This window comes from Bicyclus anynana, chromosome 17 (assembly GCF_947172395.1).
Source record: "Bicyclus anynana chromosome 17, ilBicAnyn1.1, whole genome shotgun sequence".
NCBI lineage: Eukaryota > Metazoa > Arthropoda > Insecta > Lepidoptera > Nymphalidae > Bicyclus > Bicyclus anynana.
Genome location: NC_069099.1, coordinates 3,699,269 through 3,718,345, shown reverse-complemented (window position 1 = coordinate 3,718,345; position 19,077 = coordinate 3,699,269). Strand labels below are relative to the sequence as shown.

The following is a 19,077-nucleotide window of genomic DNA, read 5'->3' as shown; positions in this document are numbered from 1 at the left end:
CTTTACGAGACGAATGTATACTGAACGCCGAGACAAGTCTATTTTAGTAGTTCTTGGCACTCCTATGTATCCGCCGCCTACTCCTGCATGTCTGCTTGCTGATTGCAGGTAGATAAAGCGCGACATCTCACACCAACTCATGGTTTAATTTTTTTTTATCTTGGATAGGCTTGCGCTTGGCTACAATATTGCCTGATGGTAAACAATGATGAGGTCTAAGATGAGGCGCGCTTGCCTAGAAGATACCTATTCACTCTTGTCTTGCACAAATTGTAGGAAACACAGACGCCGGAAGGGCATTCAACATCTTAGCAGTTCTAATTACAAACGTTTTGTGCGAGTTGACTGAACGTCGCGTCGACAACAAAGTCTGACTTTATAAACGTTTCGCTGTTCTGAGGTAGAATGAGGATAGAGAAACAAGATAATAAAGTTCCTGCCTAAGTTAATGGCATATTTTCTAACGAACCCCGTCGTTTGGCATCTTTATACATGATAGGGATAGGGAGCTCCAGACTGGCAGGAACATTAGCACTAACAAATGCCTTTCTCAGGATGATGCTAAGCGCGAAATGACGGGACAAGCATCCCGCGCCCGACGAGCAGGCGACTTGGTACCGATGATGTAAGACTATGAGTATTCCGCAAAAGCAAGAAGTATAGTTGCACTCCAGTTGCGCAACTGCAATCCAGAGAGCGCAGTAGCAATGTGCACAGATTCTGGGGTATAATTAGACAAGCGAGGCCAGGAGCCACCCAGTTCTGCCAGCTGCGGTCTCAATAAAGGGATGCGGACTCTGCCAGCTAAATGGATACTTTATAAAATCTTAAAAGTTATAATAATAAATATAACTAGAGTAATATAATAAATAAAAGGAAAACCAATAGTAAGATAAGCAGCTTATTTGATGTTTTCCTTATTATTTATTATATTAATATAGGTATATAATAATTTCTGAAGAGCCTATGTCCTGCAGTGGACGTCCATCGGCTGTCCTATTATTATTATAAACGCGAAAGTTTGTATGGATGTTTGTTACTCTCTAACGCCGCAATTACTAAACCGATTTGGCTGAAATTTGGAATGGAAATAGATTTTACTCTGTACTTTTCATCCTGGAAAGGATCCATCGTCCCCGAGGGATTTGTGAAAAACTAACTAAATAGTCACTTTGCAATTGCACGTTGTAGAGTCAACATCTCCTGAGGATGCTCCGGTTTCGGGGTGAAACGTACGTAGAGAGTATTTTGTCGGACCTGGGTGACGTTGTCGCATGGGTTCGTCGACTTTTCGCGGATGATTGCAAAATAAATAAATCATTATATAATCATGATGAACTTCCGCAAAGTAACGCCTGCTTCTATCCAATATTTAAAAACTAAATTTCACGCGGAAGAAGTCGCGGTCGTCCGCTAGTATGATGATAATGACGATGATGATGAATCAGTAAAGTGGGTTATAAAATTTTCTTTCGTTCTTTCTAAAATGCAAAATATTCGGTTTTCCTGTTAGGTAGTTGCTTTATTTTATTGCTTATTGATTGATATGAGCATAATAACAAACAATTGAAAAACCTAATAAAGCAGTACGTAGGTCACAATTATATTGACTGATATGTGTGATATCATTTTGACCTCTTGACAATGATTCATCAGTATCAATCGAGCTATATTTATGTGTATGATAACCAACGTTTTTTAAATACATGGATTTCAGAATATTTGACATTTATTTTTGTTATAATAATTTGAAATTAAAATCCGATGGTAGCTGATTATTATTAAAGTTGTTATTGCGATACTGTTTCTAACTATAAAAATCCTTAAAACATAATAATAGAAACGATTTCTTTTACTTTTTAATGTATTTTAATAGTGGTTCTATATCATTGAAAAAAAACCATGTCGGGATTTTGTGTCCTTACACACTCCGAAAATATTAATTTTAGAACATCTGTTCTTTGAACATTTTTAATTAATTTTCGGTAAAACCCTAGAGTTATGGGAAATACTCCCCAGCATCCTGTATATTTAAAATTATACAAAATTAAACAAACATTTAAATATCTTTCCCAAACTATTCAAGTGGTAGCCTTGTCAGACAATTTTCAGGACGCATATTTTGTTATCTAACGTACCAAAGTCTGAAATATCATTATCAACCCATATTCGACTCACTGCCGAGCTCGAGTCTTCTCTCAGATTGAGACGGGTTAGGCCAATAGTCCACGGATTGGCAGACTTCACACACGCAGAGAATTAAAAAAAATCTCTGGTATGCAGGTTTCCTCACGATGTATTCCTTCACCGTTTAAGACACGTGATATTTAATTTCTTAAAATGCACACAACTAAAAAAATTGAAGGTGCATGCCCCGGACCAGATTCCAACCTACACCCTCCGGAATCGGAGGCAGAGGTCATATTCACTGGGCTATCACGACTGTATATCTAAAATATGGCTTGGAGGACCATGGCTCATGGTCCATGGACATTGGCTCCATCACCATGGTTCGTTACGTTTATAATTTGTATGACTCGTCATACATGTCATATATTGTTTGTTGTTTAAGGTAATGTCAATTAGGTATTTATTATTTCACTAGCTGACCCGGTCAACGTTCTCTTTGACTTAATTATGTGCACTTCTTCCCTTCCTACCCACCCTACTCCCATAGGCGTATATAGCGGGTGGGCCAGGTGGGCCGGGCCCACCCTAGAATAGTCCAGTGCCCATCCTAGGATACTGAACTACCAATTTGAAGTTCTATGATTGACGCCGAAATACTAATAATTTTACACAAAATATCATTTAAAGTATCAAATAATAACAATTTAAACTTATAATAAAGAAAAACCTTTAGTAATAATGATTTTGAAAAATATTAAGACCTCTACTGGCACCTACCATAATAGATACAAAGAAAAAATAATAAATAAGTCGAGCCGTTTCAGAGGTCTGCATCCATACATATTGCTCATTGCACTCTCTTCAGTGTAGACCCCAGGAAATAATCCTAGATACGCCAATGCCTGCTCCCACTCGTCCCCTACCGAACAAACATCTTAGGAACAGATTCAAGATTCATTTTTATGTTATAGATTGATAACTACTCATAATTATAATTTTTAAACATAGTTTTACAAGTGAAATGTAATTAATTTGACAACTAGGAAAAACCTGCTGATAAGAGAAAGATGATAAAGCACTGTAGTTACATTTAGAAAATTAATTAAAGCATACTCACCACAACGCCTAAACGAAACTACCTATTTACGAGTATATATAATGTAAATAACTAAAAACACATTTGTCAGTAATCATTATCATCTTGTTACAGTCACACGTGTTTTTTTAATATAAAAATAAATAGTTTTACAATTGTAAATAATATTGATATTAATAAAAACAGTTACATTGATATTATCAGCCATGGTGATGTTCAAAGTGTTATTGTGCATGTTTGTGCTCTACAGTACTGAAAATTTATTAACTTTCGCAAATCCTCGTAAGTAGGAGTTTAACCTTATGCCTTTTATCTAGTCTCATACTTGATGACAGCCGCGTGGCGAAGTAGGTAGCGACGTTTTTATAATAAACTACCACATGGAGCCACTGGCATGTCTCTTAAAAAGTTCAAAGTGCAAGCTTCTATATGTCTTATTAAAGTGTTAATGATTATACAGTGTGTCTCGTAAATATTACGACATACTTTATAGTATGATGGCTGACATCAAGGCCTACTAAAATATTGCAATATATTATGTTAGCCTAAATTTTACGGTTTTTAAGTTATATTGATTTTTGTAGAAAATACAAAAATCCCTACCTTCAGTGCAGTTTACTTGTATCATGTGCTGAAAAATTTCTTAAGCGTTGATTTTATACTTGCTAATTATTTTTGAATAGTTGTTTTAGCTAATAAAATTTAGGTTTTTTCTTCTACAAAGGTTAATAAGGATTCCAAAGATATACGATATTAGTACATTATTTCTTAAACAGTTTGTCACAGTGGATAATGTTACTAGGTACGCAAAATCATTTGAAACTTCGTTACATTAGAACTTTTATATATACAGATACACTAGTTTTAGTTTTATAAAAATACCAAATGGTTATGATTTTACATGCATTCAAAGTTCGAATAAATATCGACTCCCGCTAACGGTCGCGATATTGTACGTGACGTCATCACACAACATTTGCTCACCTGCTATAGGCAATTCGTACTTCTGCCTTACCTACTGACGAACTTATGGTTAGAATTGAATTACTTTTTTGTGTTGAATCGGTGCTTTGTTCCTATTGGTCGTAGCGTGATGTTATGTAGCTTAAAGTCTTCATCATTAAACGAGCTTTTCAACACAAAAATAATTTTTCAATTCTAACCATTAGTTCGTCAGTAGGTATAGCAGAAGTACGAAATTGTTTGCAAATGTTGTTTGATAATGTCACGGCGTTAAACGCGAGCTGATCACCGCGCGCTCACTTTAAAATTCTATATCTCGGCAATTAATTAACGTATCGAAATAATTGTTTCACGAGTATTTTTTGTTTTCAACGGAGAATACAGAAAGCTAACATTTAAAAATAGTGAATATTATCCATTGCCATTTTATACCATTTGGTTAAGGTTTACGGGCTCACGTGACGTCATGACAGAAAATATAGACCATCATGGCAGAAAATATAGACCAAAATTATAAATTACATTTTATATGTATTAATATCTCACATAATATATTTTTCTAACGACAATGAACTATTTAAGACCCTTTTAAAAAAAGTGTCAATTAGTTTATTACGTGTACTTCTGTTTCCCAACTTCGGCTTCGGCTTTTTAATTCTTCTTCGGCTTCTTACTTCCAAAAGAGGAGGTTCTACGTTCGGCTGTATGTATTTTTTTTAGCTATGCGACCCATCCATAGCTATTAAAGCTTCGCGACTCGTTGAGCTTAGTCAGTGACGTTTTTCGACAGATCTCCTCATTCCTCGCATACTGATTGGATCACTGGTTTTGAGAAAATCGTGACCATACAAATATATATTATCGGTAAAACTTACGAGATCATACTAGTTTAGGTAATCACATTTTGTCGTTTGCAAATGTACTCGGTTTATTCTGTGTACGCGGTTGTGATAACAATATGGAATATGAATACATATTATGAAGAGGAATCCCAACAGCAAAACAACAGGAAAATATTAATTTGAATTATTGTCATTAGGTACTCTCGGAGTAAAGCTTAAAGTGTGTAGACACATATAATATTATATACCTTCTACAGTAACTAAATACTAAACTACTAAATACTTTACTAACTACTTGCCTGACTAAATTACTTGCCCGGATTTATCATAGATTCAGAACTACGTTTATAGGTATTATGTAGCATGACGTCACACAAATTTCTGTGGGCATACTTGAGAGTTTTCTTAATTCTCTACCAGGGTTAATTTCTGCCAATCCGCAATGTGCCAGCGTGGTGAACTATTAGCCTAAATCCTCTCACTCTGAGAGGAGACTCGTCCTCAACAGTGAGCTAATTATGGGTAGTTGGTTATGATGAATGATGATATAATTTATTTCAGGTAAAATGCGTCGTTGCTTCGACTGCGTTTCAATTAAATCGTGTGAATCAGCCCTTACCTTTGCACGTCAGCTTTATGATGGTACTCTGCCAAGTGAAAAAAGAAATTTTATGTTGAATTCAATGTGCGGATTTGATGCACAACAATTGCCAAAGGTAAGCGATTCTGCTCTGATTTATCTGTTTAATATGTTTCATATGAATAGTACATTATTGCAGCGACCGGCAAGAGAGGTATTGATGAACGAACGTGTGAACGTAAGTCATGTCATCACACATACGTAACTTCGAAAAATAAAACTAATATTAAAACAAATAATATACCCAATAGTTTAAAAAACACGCGCTATTTTTTGTATTCCTGACAGCAAATCCTTTCATATCCATACCATGGGTGTGGATTTCAAACAGCTTGTCCGCCATCTTGGGGAGGTGGCCATATTGGATTTTTAATGACGTTTCTTAGGTAGTCATGTATTGTCATCAGAGCGTGTGCAAAATTTCATCCTAATCAAAGACCGGGAAATGGGTCAAATTAAGATTTCAAGATTTTCTTACATACATTGAGTTAGTTACAAGTGAAGCTAATCTATGCGCGTTAAAAACAAGCTATTTTAATAAATGTTACAAAAATTGGCGCGGGTATAAGAAGATTAATAAAAATAATAAAATATATTTTAATATATGTTTAGATATGCTGCTCAGACTTTAACGTGGTACGAACGGAAACTCGTGGAGCATTACCTGAATCCATTGAAAATCATCGGAACGTTGGTCTGCTACCAAGCACCTGTGGAGATATCGAAGGCTCGCGCATTATCGGCGGGGAAGTCGCTAAGCTGTATGAGTTCCCATGGATGACGCTCATCATTTATAACACAAGTAAACACTCTTATTTCAAGTTGGGGTAACGAAAGCATTAAGCATTGATCAGGGCTCACTACATAGGCGTATTTTACCGATATGGATTTCTGTTATGATACTAATAATAGACTTGACGTCGGGGGCCTACCCTTGGAAATAATCCTATATACGCCAATGTCTCACTACCACGCTGGCTTATTACTTATTTTCAAAACACGTTTATCTGTAATGATCTCTACGTCATCATTAACAGCCTGGACATAACTGCTGACTTTCTCAGCCAGGAGTTGGTAAGTGTGTGGGGTTAGTATATGGTAATGATCGTTAAATAAGCAAACATTTTTATTCTATGCTCACTAACCCACACAAGAGCAGCAAGCCGAAGCTCCATATCCCCTCTCCCTATAATATAGAAGGGGAATCTGGCCCAATAGGGGATCCTTGAGATAGGCTGACAACACGCGAACCGAGATCGGTTCTGATGCCACAACTCAGAAGCTATCACGACATGTCACAACACATAAGTATAAACTTTGCCATACAAAATGTATGATACCGATTCTGTTCGGATTCGTTACGACACAATACGGCAGACAAATATATATATACGGCGGAATTATAGTCGTATTTGTCTGACGTGTCGTGATACGTACACTTATGTGTTGTTACATGTCGTGATGGCTTCTGATGTGTTCATACAGAATGTGTGATACCGATTCTGTTCTGGTGCATGACACGTCAGACAAATATAAATCCGGCTTTATTATATATAATATTATAATTATCTAAAATTATAGACCAACTTGGTCGCTAACTATGGGCCTCATAAGAAGAGTCACACAACGGGCGATGGAACGAGTTATGATCGAAATATCTCTGTGCGATCGAATCAGAAATGAGTAGATCCGCACGAGAACCAAAGCAGGGATTCGCTGAATGTAGGCAGCTCAGGATCGTGAAGTGGGAAGTCCCTACAAAAGGCCTTTGTCCTGCAGTGGACGTCTATCGGCTGATATGATGATGATGGTAAAAATACAGATCTCTAAAATATTTTAGGCATGGGCCTCGACTTTCGTTGCGGAGGGAGTATAATAAACACAAGATATATATTAACAGCTGCGCATTGTGTTATCCATAATGGTGTGTACAAGAAGATAGTCGCAGTACGTATTGGGGAGTTTGATTACAGCAGTGACATAGACTGTCAAGGACACAGCATAAATCAGATTTGTGAAACTAAGATTCAGGTATTTAATTATTTATTTTGATATTGTAAGCGTTTTTACTTCCTACTGAGTTTTATTTATAACTAGCGGATGCCCGCGACTTCGTCCGCATGGAAAAAGTTGATCCATCCATACCCCGTCCATACATTCCCTACGTTGCACTCTAATTGTAGAATGTACAACGCCTTTTTCCTATCGACAATATAGAAACTTGTCACTTGTCATTTGTCAAAATTTGATTTTTGTAGTGTTCTATGGTTAATTTAATGATCGAAGTTTAATGATTTTGTTAATGAATTTCTAAGTTCATATGGTTGTTTTTATGGTTTTTTATTATAGAAAATGTGTACTTTAATTTGGCGTATTAATATCTTAGTGTTGTGTAACAAAAAAAAAGGATTAATTTTAAAAAAGTTTATAAAAAAAAAAGTCAAAGTTTAACATTTTTTAATTGTTGATTAATTATTAATAGTTATACAACTTAACAGCCTCAATACCCTACACATTGACTCAGAATTTTTCATTACCCGGTAACCCAGTTAAGTCTTGGGTTCGATCCACGGCAGGGCCGATTGAGGTTTTCTTAATTGGTCCAGGTCTGCTATTGTGTACACATTGCTAAAAAATTTGTTAATTAATTTTAAATATTATTAGTAATTCGGTTGTTTTTTTAAGGATATCGACGTGGAAAAAATAATACCCCATGAAAATTTTAATGAACAATTCCCAATAACTGCGGATATTGCGCTACTCCGCCTCAAAGATCCAATAATAATCCAGAGTAAGTATTATTTATTATTATATTTGTAATAAATGTGGACACTAGGTACCTGGGTTCGAATCCTGGGTCGTGGTAAGATATTAAGCTTTTCTTCTTTCAGTTGAATTACTCAACTAGCAGCCTTTGTCGATCACTTATCATGACAAACTCTTTGTGCTCGTTAAAGAAACATCATCCTAGGTCCTAAACAGGTCCTAGGTTTGTTCCCCGGCTGGGCCGAAGGCTTTCTTAATTGGTCTGGCTGGGGGGAGGCTTCGCCTCAGTGGCGGGCACTTCATATATGCAAATATGAACTGCATACCTTATTACGAACCTAGATTGACGAAGGAATTCTCTATTTGTACGATTTGTACATACCCTGGTTTAAATTCTTGTGCACGTCACTGCTTCGGCCGAAGCTAGTTACCACCCCATTGGCAAAAACATAACGCCTAGCTATTTAGTCCGGTCCGGTAGTTCCGGTACGATGACGTGTAAAATTGACAAAAACTAAATCGAGACTCGGGAATTGGTTTTTTTTTATTATTCTAAATAGACTTGCGCATGACTACAATCGTGCCTGGTGGAAATGAGGTCTAGGTTGGAGCGCGCTTGCCTAGAAAATGCCTATTCACTCTTGTCTTGAAGGTGCACAAATTAAGTGTTAGGAAACACAGAAGCCGGAAGGGCATTCCACATCTTCGCTGTTCTTATCAGGAACGTCGATGCAAAACATTTTGTGCGAGTCGACTGGACATTGACAACAAAAGGATGCCAATTGGTGCAAATCGGAATATAGTCCCAGTCGCGTGGTACCATATTAAGAGCGCGCAGCGCGTCGGTACGATATGGATAAAATTCGAAGCGCAAATGAGACGTCGAATTATGACTTTCACGTGAGTGAAAAGCACGGAGCGATTGACGCGCGACGCAAATTTTATGATGTGAGCGCCAAAACCATTTTTACCTAATTGCAAGTAAATTAAACAACATAACGAAAAACAAAATGGCCATGTTCAAGATATATACCTAATTCTCTATACAAAACAAAAATTTATGAAAATAAGTTGCTTTTCCTGAGATTGAAAGCAAAATGTGAGCAAAACATGTATTTTTCAAAAAATAAACTATCGAGAAAAGTTTTACAAATTGTGTATTTTGTATAGTCATAACGAAGCTAACACTTTGAAATATCATTTACCCAAATATCAGGCTCCTAACTTTTCCAGAATCTGAGATCCAGAACCATTTGTAACCACCAAATTACATATTGCACACTCTTAAAAACTGCCCGTAAGAGTCACAGAGCAATGTCGCCGTTGTGATTAACCGTTCGTTTAATCGTTACAGATAATGCAGCTCCTATATGCCTGCCACTGTACAATAATCTACGCGACGTTCACCTTGCGGGCCTCAGTGGAACTGTGGCTGGTTGGGGAACCACGGAGAACCGGACGGGTTCGACTGTACTGATGAAAGTCGAAATTCCAATTAAATCGGGAGAAACCTGCAGCTCTTACTACAATAAGTAATATATTTATATGATTTTACTAGCGGACGCCCGCGAAATCGTCCACTTAAAAATCAGTTTTTCACAAATTCCGCGGGAACCATGTATTTTTTCGGAATAAAAAGTTACCTGTATGTTGCTCAGTAAGACAGAATAGATCAAAATTGATCAGACAAAAAGTAGACAATAACTTATTCCCATCTTCCATTGAAAGTCTCGTTCAAATCGTTTAAAAATAAGCCTTAATACAGACTAACAGACTAATAACAGACACACAGACAGAAAACATTTTAAAAGGACCTCTTTGTGTTTTATTTTTTATCGTGTACTTAAATAACGAGCACTTGATAAAATAATGTTATTTTGTAATTGTAATTTAACGTCTTAATTCAATACAATATAATGTATTGATTGGTTGATGATGAATACTTAGACTAAATTCCGAACTAAACTCTACGCGGACCAAGTCGCGGACATCCGCTAGTGTTATATGATTTTCTGACAAGACTCATTGGTCCCGTGGTTAGCAATGTGGTTACGGATCACGAGGTCCTGGGTTTGAATCCTGGGTCGGGCTGGTGGTGCCCCTGTGACTCGTAAAGCACTATCATTAACATCTGATAGTGATCGTTAATGAATTTAACGTTATCACCCTCAGCCCGCCAAGCAACATTGGAGCAGCGTGGTAGGTCTATAATATCCTTCTTCTAATAATCTATAATCGAGTACAAGTAAGGCCCTGGCGCTGCAGGACTATTCTGTAACGATGCTTTATATAACTCGCAAGTGCGAGTTTCAAATTCACCTCTATCTCTCTCTGTCTAACACGATACTATAGAAAGAGAAAAATCGAGATGAACGAAACTCGCACTTGCGAGATATACAAAATGTCGTTACAGAATAGCCCTTCAGTAGTAGGCCGTAAATAGGATGACAATCATTACGTTGAAAATAGCTTACTACTGTTTATTATTTTAGGTATGAAAACCAAAAGCGTTTGGAAAAAGCATTTTGCGCCGGTGCAATAAAGAAGGACTCTTGCAGCGGCGACTCTGGTGGCCCTCTTATGATAGAGTCAGACTTTAATGGATCGCTACGACTCGTTCAATACGGCGTTGTTTCTTTTGGTCCTAGTGCCTGTGGATCACAGTATCCTGGAGTTTATACAGATGTTTCAAAGTATATGGATTGGATATTAGATAATATTAAAGAATAACGAATATAATCACAGAATTTTATTTACACCACTCAATATATTTTTTTCATAACGGAGCCTCATGACTTCGTTCACCCTTAGTTATTAATCCTTAATCAGAGGCCCTGTCGCAATATTCATCCTAACCGGACGTCTAATAACTATAAACTACCGTCCTGCCAAAGAAGACCATGGTGTAGGATCCGGGAACCATTTTTACAGGATCCGGGGAACATTTTTACAATTGATAACAATCAAGTTAATTTTCCGTGAGTAGCTTCGTCTTGACGGGACGCACAACTTTTTTATCTACGAAAATTCTTGATTCTGTTAGCTAACATGGTCCAGGATCCGGGGAACATTTTTACAATGATTACTATCAAGTAAATTTTTAAAAGATAAAAAAGTTGAGCGTGTCATCAAGATGAAGCTACTCACGGAAAATTAACTTGATTGTAATCATTTGTAAAAATGTTCCCCGGATCCTGAACCATGTTAGCTACCTGAATCAAGAATTTTCGTAGATAAATAAATTGAGCGTCCCGTCAAGACGAAGCTACTCACGGAAAAATAACTTGATTGTAATCAATTGTAAAGATTTTCCTCGAATTCTGGACTACCAGTCACATTTGTCCTTCATTTTCACCTGGAAATTGTCATTGTTGAGAACTACTTCATTGTTAGAGAATTCAACTACATCTATAACCGTTTTATTAGGCAGAATAAATAAATGATTATAAATGATTTTTAAATTAATTTGTTAATTAAATTTTATTGCTAAATAAATATTATATATTTCGGTAACTAAAAGAGCAAGTATCCGTATCAAACAGGTTAGACGCCCTTTTGCGGATAGCTGCTTTAGAGTTACTAAAAATTTTTTAACAAGCAAAGACCGCTTGTATTTTTTTGTTTTCGGTTTACTTTGACTATAACGCCGCTGCTATACACTGAACAAGTGGCAAGGAAAGTGAGCAGGGAAGTAGTTCGTGGGTTTATTTGCACTACAATTTTGATTCTGTCCATGATGACATTCTTATCTATCCCTACCTTGATACCTAATCTTTAATTCGTCATTGCGCTGTGGTAACTTTCCAGCAATCTGGAAAACTGCGAAAGTCTTCAAAAACATAAAACATACTGATTGACCTTGAGCCTTCTAATAAAGCCCATACTTAGCAACCAAGTCAAATGCAGTGACATAGGCTCTATAAATATAGGCAAAATCGTATACGACGGAATTTAATATAAAGACTAAAAAGTAAACTTGCTTTTCGAATAAAATAACAGTATCTAATATTAAAAGTTAAACATGACTTCACTCTTAGGGAATACCAACTGATAAGATGAAACTATTTACAAAATATTTAACATGGTCACCGCCACTCCCAATCAAAGCTACATAAATAAATAACTCAAATAGTGTTTGCTGTTTGTCACTTAACAGGATCATCTCATCACAGTAACACATATTCTTTTAATATAACATTATGTCGTTATTTTAGTAATTAAAAAATAATAATATGTATAAATATATTTAATTATTAATTGATATTGTTAATAATCATACTATATCAACAATTTAGTAAGACAAACCAGTTTCATATATAAGGCTATGGCGACTTTAAAATTTTTGCTATTCATTTTTGTGCTCACCAGCAGTGGCAATTTGTTTACTTCTGCACATACACGTAAGTATTAACATCTTTTATCTACTCTCATAATTATTTATATAATAATACTAATATTTACAACAAAACAAAATAATCTTCCAAAATAGTCAACATTCTTGCGATTTTTTATTACTTTTCCATCTCGCCCCCCAAAACTTTCATATTCAAAAGTTTTAGGATTTTAAGGTTTTGGAAATCTTCAAGTCGAAATCTATCATTTTTATCAAATTTAAGAATCAACACGAGTACATTCCGAGAATAGAAGGTGGGTCTGTTTTCTTGAATAGCTTGTAAACTATTTATTTTAAAATAAGAAAAAAAATATATTTAGATTCTCATAATAAGTTCTTATACTTGATGTGTCACACGATGAAATTCGATTTTTTTTTAATTGTCCCGCCCTCTAAAGTCTCCTTCATATTCAAAAATTTGCGAGTTTCAAGGTATGAAATCTTCATGATTGTTCTTTTTTATTACATAAAATATATATTTAAAATCCTTACCTAGTACATTCATTTAATGTATCACACAATGCAATTTGCAAAAGTGTTTTAATCAACTTTCCATCTTGGCCCTATAAATGCCCACAATATTCAGATTTCATCTACGTACGATACACATCTGCATTCTGGTTACGGTAATTGATATTTGTACTAAATTTCAACGTAATTGGTCTGCCAGTAACTTTTTTCGATACAGGGTCGCCCTTGACAACCCAACGTAAACTATTTATGTGGTGTGGCACAAATTAAAGGAATTAGTAACTTCTTTAAATGGCACGTTTCCGATTTCCGTTTCACATTCATGATTTCCGCCGTAGGTAACTAAAACCTGTTGTTGTTTTACGTTCAGTATTATTAGGCTACCTTGAAATGAAATTAAGAATGTAGGTTGTAAGAGCTTATTACCCTAGGGCTAGGGCTAGCTGCTGTATTCCTGCACATTTCCCCTCCACACTAGATTACAGGTCAATATTTGTCTGTAGAGCAGCCGGTGCAATTTCACTTTTAGCAAAATCTTCAGTCTTCAGTAGAATTCACTGAAACTAAGTTGCAGTGTGAAAAATTAAATTCTAGGTGAAAGGTAACCTTGAAAAAAGAAAACTACGCAACGGATTTTAATAGATACCTAGAGTAACTGAAGAGGAAGGTTTATTATATGTTTATTACATCCTTGGTTCCCGCGGGATTTGTGCAAAGCTTAAATCCACTCATACGAAGTCGCGGGCGTACGTCAGTTAATCTATAAATTGGATGTCTGTAAATAAGTCAGTCGCTAAACACCGTCTGTACGTTTAGATCTTAGACGAGTTTAGAGTTATTCAAAAGGAAGTTTATTGGAGTTTTTAAGTTTATGGCACGTACTTAATAAAGAACGTCGTGGTTTAACGATTCCAACAGCCCAAGTCTAGGGCGTCGGCTAGACTTCACACTAACATAAAGGCGAATGCTTGTACCTTTATACGTTTGTTACTCGATTACGCTGCAAGTACTTAACGGATTTGGCTGAAATTTGAAAAGGAGCACATATGAGCTACTTAAAAAAAATCAGAAAAAAATTTAGTAGTAATAAGTAATTAATTTAATATTATTTTTTTCAGGTAGTTGCTTCGACTGCGTTCCAATTAGTTCGTGCGAAACAGCCCTTAACATCGCACGTAGACTTCGTGATGGTACTCTGTCCAATGAAAGCCGACAAGTTTATTCCAAATCCATATGTGGTATACATAATGGTATGCCAAAGGTAACCGATTCTAGTTTCATATTATTACTTGCTACTTGATTATCCTAAGTACTATTCTATTAAACTATTTAAATGTATATTTGTTAAGGAAACCTGCATACCAGAACGTTTTATTAATTCTCTATGTGTGTGAAGTCTGCCAATCTGCATTGGGTCAGCGTGGTAGACTATTTACCTAATCTCACTCATTTTGATAGGAGACTCGTGCTCAACAGTGAGCCTAATACGGATTGTTAATGATGATTTTATCGTAGGTAGGTTTTATAGCCAAATAAATTAATAAATATCTGAACTAATGTATAAGATTCGACTTAGAAACTCCCTCATCTGTTTGTACTAGTTAAAAAGTGTTATAAATCAAACATTTTTTTTTTTCAAATTTTATTTTTTTAAACCTTTTAAGTTTATTTTAAAATAATATTAACATTAAAATCTTAAATTACGAGTAACATATTATGTTTCTTATGCCTCGTAATATACTATTATACGTATACCTAAAATATGTCCCAAAAAAATTATTTTTAAATTAAAATATAACTATTCTTGTACGTACTAAAATAATAAAATATAATAACATTTAGGTATGCTGTTCAGACTATTCTGCGATACCGATGGAAGTACGTACAACGTTACTTCGTGCTGCTGATTCCATTGAAAATGAACCAACTTCTGCTGATGCCATTGAAAATCATCGGAACGTTGGTCTGCTACCAACCTCCTGTGGAGATAGCGACGTCGCGCGCATCGTCAACGGGAAAGAAGCTAAGCTGTACGAGTTACCCTGGATGGTGCTCATCGCTTATAACACAAGTATATACTCTTATTTCAAGTTGGATTAAATCAAACATTAAGGGACAAGGAGGATGTCAGTGCAATCGTTTGAAAATAATACAAAACCTTTTGGAAATAATACAAAATTTGTCTGATTTTAATAACCCAAATTGCTTTAACCCCCGATTTCCCGAATAAATCTATCTGTATCGAAAGTCATCTTATCAAAGTTTGGAACGCAAAATAAGTCTGGCTCCTACAACAAGTGCGCGGAGATACACGTTTCTGATAGCAGCCATATAAATTCGCCTACACGTACTGGCTGTGCGCAGCCAGTGCGTGTCGTGCAAGCAAGCGCGTTGTATTGGCTGCCGCAGCCGGGAGTTCGTGGCTGCCTAGTGTGCGGGGGCCCTAAGTATTAACCAGCAGTCAAGACTGACTACGCTGGCTTGTTTCTATTTTATAATACTCACATATCAGTCGTCTGTTGGTAATGATATAATGGTATTTGATGGACCAAACGCATAACGCACGTGATTTTAAGCAAGGAACACTTGTAACAAGTGACGATCTCCGTGGCGCAGAGGTATGCGCTGTGAATTTACGTGACGGTGGTTCGATCCCCGACAGGGTCGATTGAGTTTTTCGTTAATTGGTCCAGGTCTGGCTGGTGCAGCAATACTGCTATCGAAAAATGTCGTGATGACAGGATAGTTGGTTTTGATTTGAATATTCCTAATGAAATCGATTTCCATCAATATTCAAATAACTTTATACATTCTGACACATAAGTCTCAAAATAATATTTCTCTAAAAAATATTTTCAGGGGCAGGTACGGACTTTCGTTGCGGAGGGAGTATAATAAATTCAAGATATATATTAACAGCTGCGCACTGTGTTATCGCTAATGGTATGTACACGAAGATAGCCTACGCGCGCATTGGGGAGTTAGATTATAACAATGAAGCGGACTGTCAAGGATACGGCAATAATGTGATTTGTGAGACTAATATTCAGGTACTTATCATGCTTTCTTGTTTTTTTTTTTATTTATTTCAAACTTACACTAACATTACATTCACTAGTGTAGCCCTTGACATGAAAAAAGTAATAACAAAAAATAAAAAAAAAAACTGCTTATTTTATATAGGTACTATAACAAATAGCCCATTGGGCAACATTATATTTAAAGATTTTTTTTAAGGATATCCGCGTGGAAAAAATAATACCCCATGAGAATTATAATGAACATGAAGCAACAGCAGACATTGCACTACTCCGCCTTAACGAAACTATAACTATGTACAGTGAGTATTGTTTACTTGAAAAAACTAATTTATTCATGTGACGATACGTATTTGTATGTAAAAAACTTAAAAGTTCCAACTATAACAATCTAAAGGCTTGTCTATACTAATATTATAAACAGGAAAACTTTGTTTGTATGTTTGTTTGTTTGTTTGTTTGATTGTAATGAATAGGCTCAAAAACTACTGGACCGATTTTAAAAATTCTTTCACCATTCGAAAGCTACATTATCCACAAGTAACATAGGCTAAATTTTATTTTGGAAAAAAATAGGGTTCCGTAAGATATTTGGGTTTTTCTGACACAAGGTGTAAAAAATCAACCAGAAAAGTAGGGTAAGGGTAGGGTAGGGGTAGGGTAGGGGTATGGTAGGGGTAGGGTAGGGGTAAGATAGAGGTAGGATAGGGGTAGTTGAAAGTTTACATCGAGTTTCACGCGGACGAAATCGCGGGCGTCGGCTAGTTTTAGATACGTTTATTTATTCGAATTACAGAAAACGCAGCTCCAATATGTCTGCCATTGTATGCTGACCTGCGCGACATTAACCTCGATGGCTACAATGGGACTGTGGCTGGCTGGGGTATCACGGAGAAGCACAGTTATTCGTCTAAACTGATGAAAGTCCAAATTCCAATCAAAACAGGAGCCAACTGCAACTCTTACTTCAATCAGTAATATGTTTTTATTATTTAACTAACAAACGCCCGTCTACGTGAAATGATTTTTTTTACAAAGCAAGTGGAAACCTAGGATTTTTCCGGTATGAAAAGTAGCTTATACGTGGCTCAAAAATCTCCCTTATTTTCGAGTGGAAGTTCTATTAGAATTGGTCTAGCCATTTCAAAATTACGGACAGAAAGACAAAATTTGTAAAAAATTTGTTTATGTTTTAGTATCGTCTCACAGACAGACCTTACAATTATTTTATTTATATGTATTGATTTGATTATTAATTATAAAAACTAAAACCAAAGAATATTTGCCTTATCCCTCTAATGTCGGGTCGGCAAAATATGACAATCTCCTCCATTCGTCTCTATTTCTCGTCAACTCATCAATTACTCCCTATAAAAACATATCCTCTTTCACAAACTCAAACATCTCTTCTTTGGCCTCCCTCTCCTCTTGTGCCATTCCACTTGCAAATTCAACATTCTTCTGGTAATATGACTTTCATGCCTCCGTGTCCATTCATACCTTGAATGCAATTCACTTACTTACTTACTTTTTGTAACTTATTTATTTTGTAATTTATCTTTTCATATTTTATAATTTCTCAGGTTCAGGGCAGCACTTTGGGCGTGTTCTTTGCATGCCCTCCTAAACGTTGTACTATTTAGACCCAGGCGATGGTTTTCTATTTACCATCAGGCGGTCCATGTGCTTCGTCGGTCAAAAAACGAGTATATTAAATAACTTACTGATTAGACTGCCTCGATGGTCCAGTGGTCAGCCTATGTGGTTTCGTTTGGCACCCTTAAGTTGGAATTCTGGGTCAGGCTAACTGAGATACTGAGCTTTTCTCTCTTCTAAGAAATTTCTAGTTGAATTTTCAGCACGAAGTTGGAAAGTTGGTGGTGGCATCCCCGTGCCTCGTAGAGCACGTTAAGCTATCGGACCCAGTCATTATGATCGTCTATGAATTTAACGTTATCCCCCTAAAGCATTTTGGAGCAGCTTGGTGGGTCTATACTCCATATCCGTCCTCTATATGGAGGGGGCATGTATGTCCCCTATATATCAGCAGATCCTGCTGACAATGATTATCATGAATTTAACTTTTGACTGTTTATTATTTTAGATATACCCAGAAAGTCCACATAGAAAAAACCTTATGCGCCGGTGCAATAGATAAGGACTCTTGCGATGGCGACTCTGGCGGCCCTCTTATGGTATTGTCAGACTTTAATGGATCGTTACGACTCGTTCAATACGGCATTGTTTCTTTTGGTCCTAGAACTTGTGGGTCAGAGTATCCTGGAGTTTATACAGATGTTTCAAAGTATATGGATTGGATATTAGACAATATTAAAGAATAACGAACATAATCCTAGAATTTTATTTTCCCCCCTCAATATATTTTTTTCCTTATGTACTTCTAGCGCTACTTCTGCTTCTACTCATCATTATCTGTTTCCCCTTATCCCACTTAAGTGGGGTTGGAAAAATATGTCAATCTTTTCCATTCGTCTCTATTTCTCGTCAACTCATCACCTACTCCCTTTACACACATGTCCCCTTTCACACACTCCAGCCATCTATTCTTTGGCCTTCCTCTCCTCTTCATCATTATCAACCCATATTCGGCTCACTGTTGAGCTCGAGTCTCGTCTCAGAATGAGAGGGGTTAGGCCAATAGTCCATCACGCTGGCCCAATGCGAATTGGTAGACTTCACACACACAGATAATCAAAAAAAATCTCTGATATGCAGGT

The 19,077-nt window shown here is 36.3% G+C and overlaps 2 protein-coding genes across 3 annotated transcripts; both read left to right on the top strand.

Annotated features, from left to right (window-relative positions):
• The first annotated feature begins 1,377 nt into the window (after positions 1–1,377).
• Positions 1,378–11,176, top strand: LOC128198897 (CLIP domain-containing serine protease HP8-like). Of its 2 annotated transcripts, none has more exons than XM_052886439.1 (7): positions 1,378–1,452; positions 5,593–5,747; positions 6,284–6,473; positions 7,512–7,702; positions 8,357–8,462; positions 9,792–9,969; positions 10,930–11,176. In XM_052886439.1, the coding sequence occupies exons 2-7, from the start codon at positions 5,598–5,600 to the stop codon at positions 11,165–11,167; spliced, it is 1,053 nt and encodes a 350-aa protein (XP_052742399.1). In that variant the 5' UTR covers positions 1,378–1,452; positions 5,593–5,597; the 3' UTR covers positions 11,168–11,176. The 2 variants fall into 2 exon arrangements, with proteins under 2 accessions (XP_052742399.1, XP_052742398.1); XM_052886438.1 differs by lacking the exon at positions 1,378–1,452 and adding an exon at positions 3,311–3,508.
• A 1,402-nt stretch (positions 11,177–12,578) lies between these two features.
• Positions 12,579–18,744, top strand: LOC112044657 (phenoloxidase-activating factor 3). Its single transcript, XM_024080562.2, has 7 exons — positions 12,579–12,837; positions 14,420–14,562; positions 15,144–15,372; positions 16,161–16,351; positions 16,539–16,641; positions 17,136–17,313; positions 18,444–18,744. The coding sequence occupies exons 1-7, from the start codon at positions 12,762–12,764 to the stop codon at positions 18,679–18,681; spliced, it is 1,158 nt and encodes a 385-aa protein (XP_023936330.2). The 5' UTR covers positions 12,579–12,761; the 3' UTR covers positions 18,682–18,744.
• Positions 18,745–19,077: the final 333 nt, after the last annotated feature.

Coding starts and splice junctions, on each gene's coding strand:
- LOC112044657 (XM_024080562.2), top strand. CDS start 12,762: ATGGCGACTTTAAAATTTTTGCTATTCATTTTTGTGCTCACCAGCAGT. Junction 14,563..15,143: donor TACATAATGGTATGCCAAAG/GTAACCGATTCT, acceptor AATAACATTTAG/GTATGCTGTTCAGACTATTC. Junction 16,352..16,538: donor TTTGTGAGACTAATATTCAG/GTACTTATCATG, acceptor ATTTTTTTTAAG/GATATCCGCGTGGAAAAAAT.
- LOC128198897 (XM_052886438.1), top strand. CDS start 3,433: ATGGTGATGTTCAAAGTGTTATTGTGCATGTTTGTGCTCTACAGTACT. Junction 5,748..6,283: donor ATGCACAACAATTGCCAAAG/GTAAGCGATTCT, acceptor ATATATGTTTAG/ATATGCTGCTCAGACTTTAA. Junction 6,474..7,511: donor GCTCATCATTTATAACACAA/GTAAACACTCTT, acceptor AAAATATTTTAG/GCATGGGCCTCGACTTTCGT.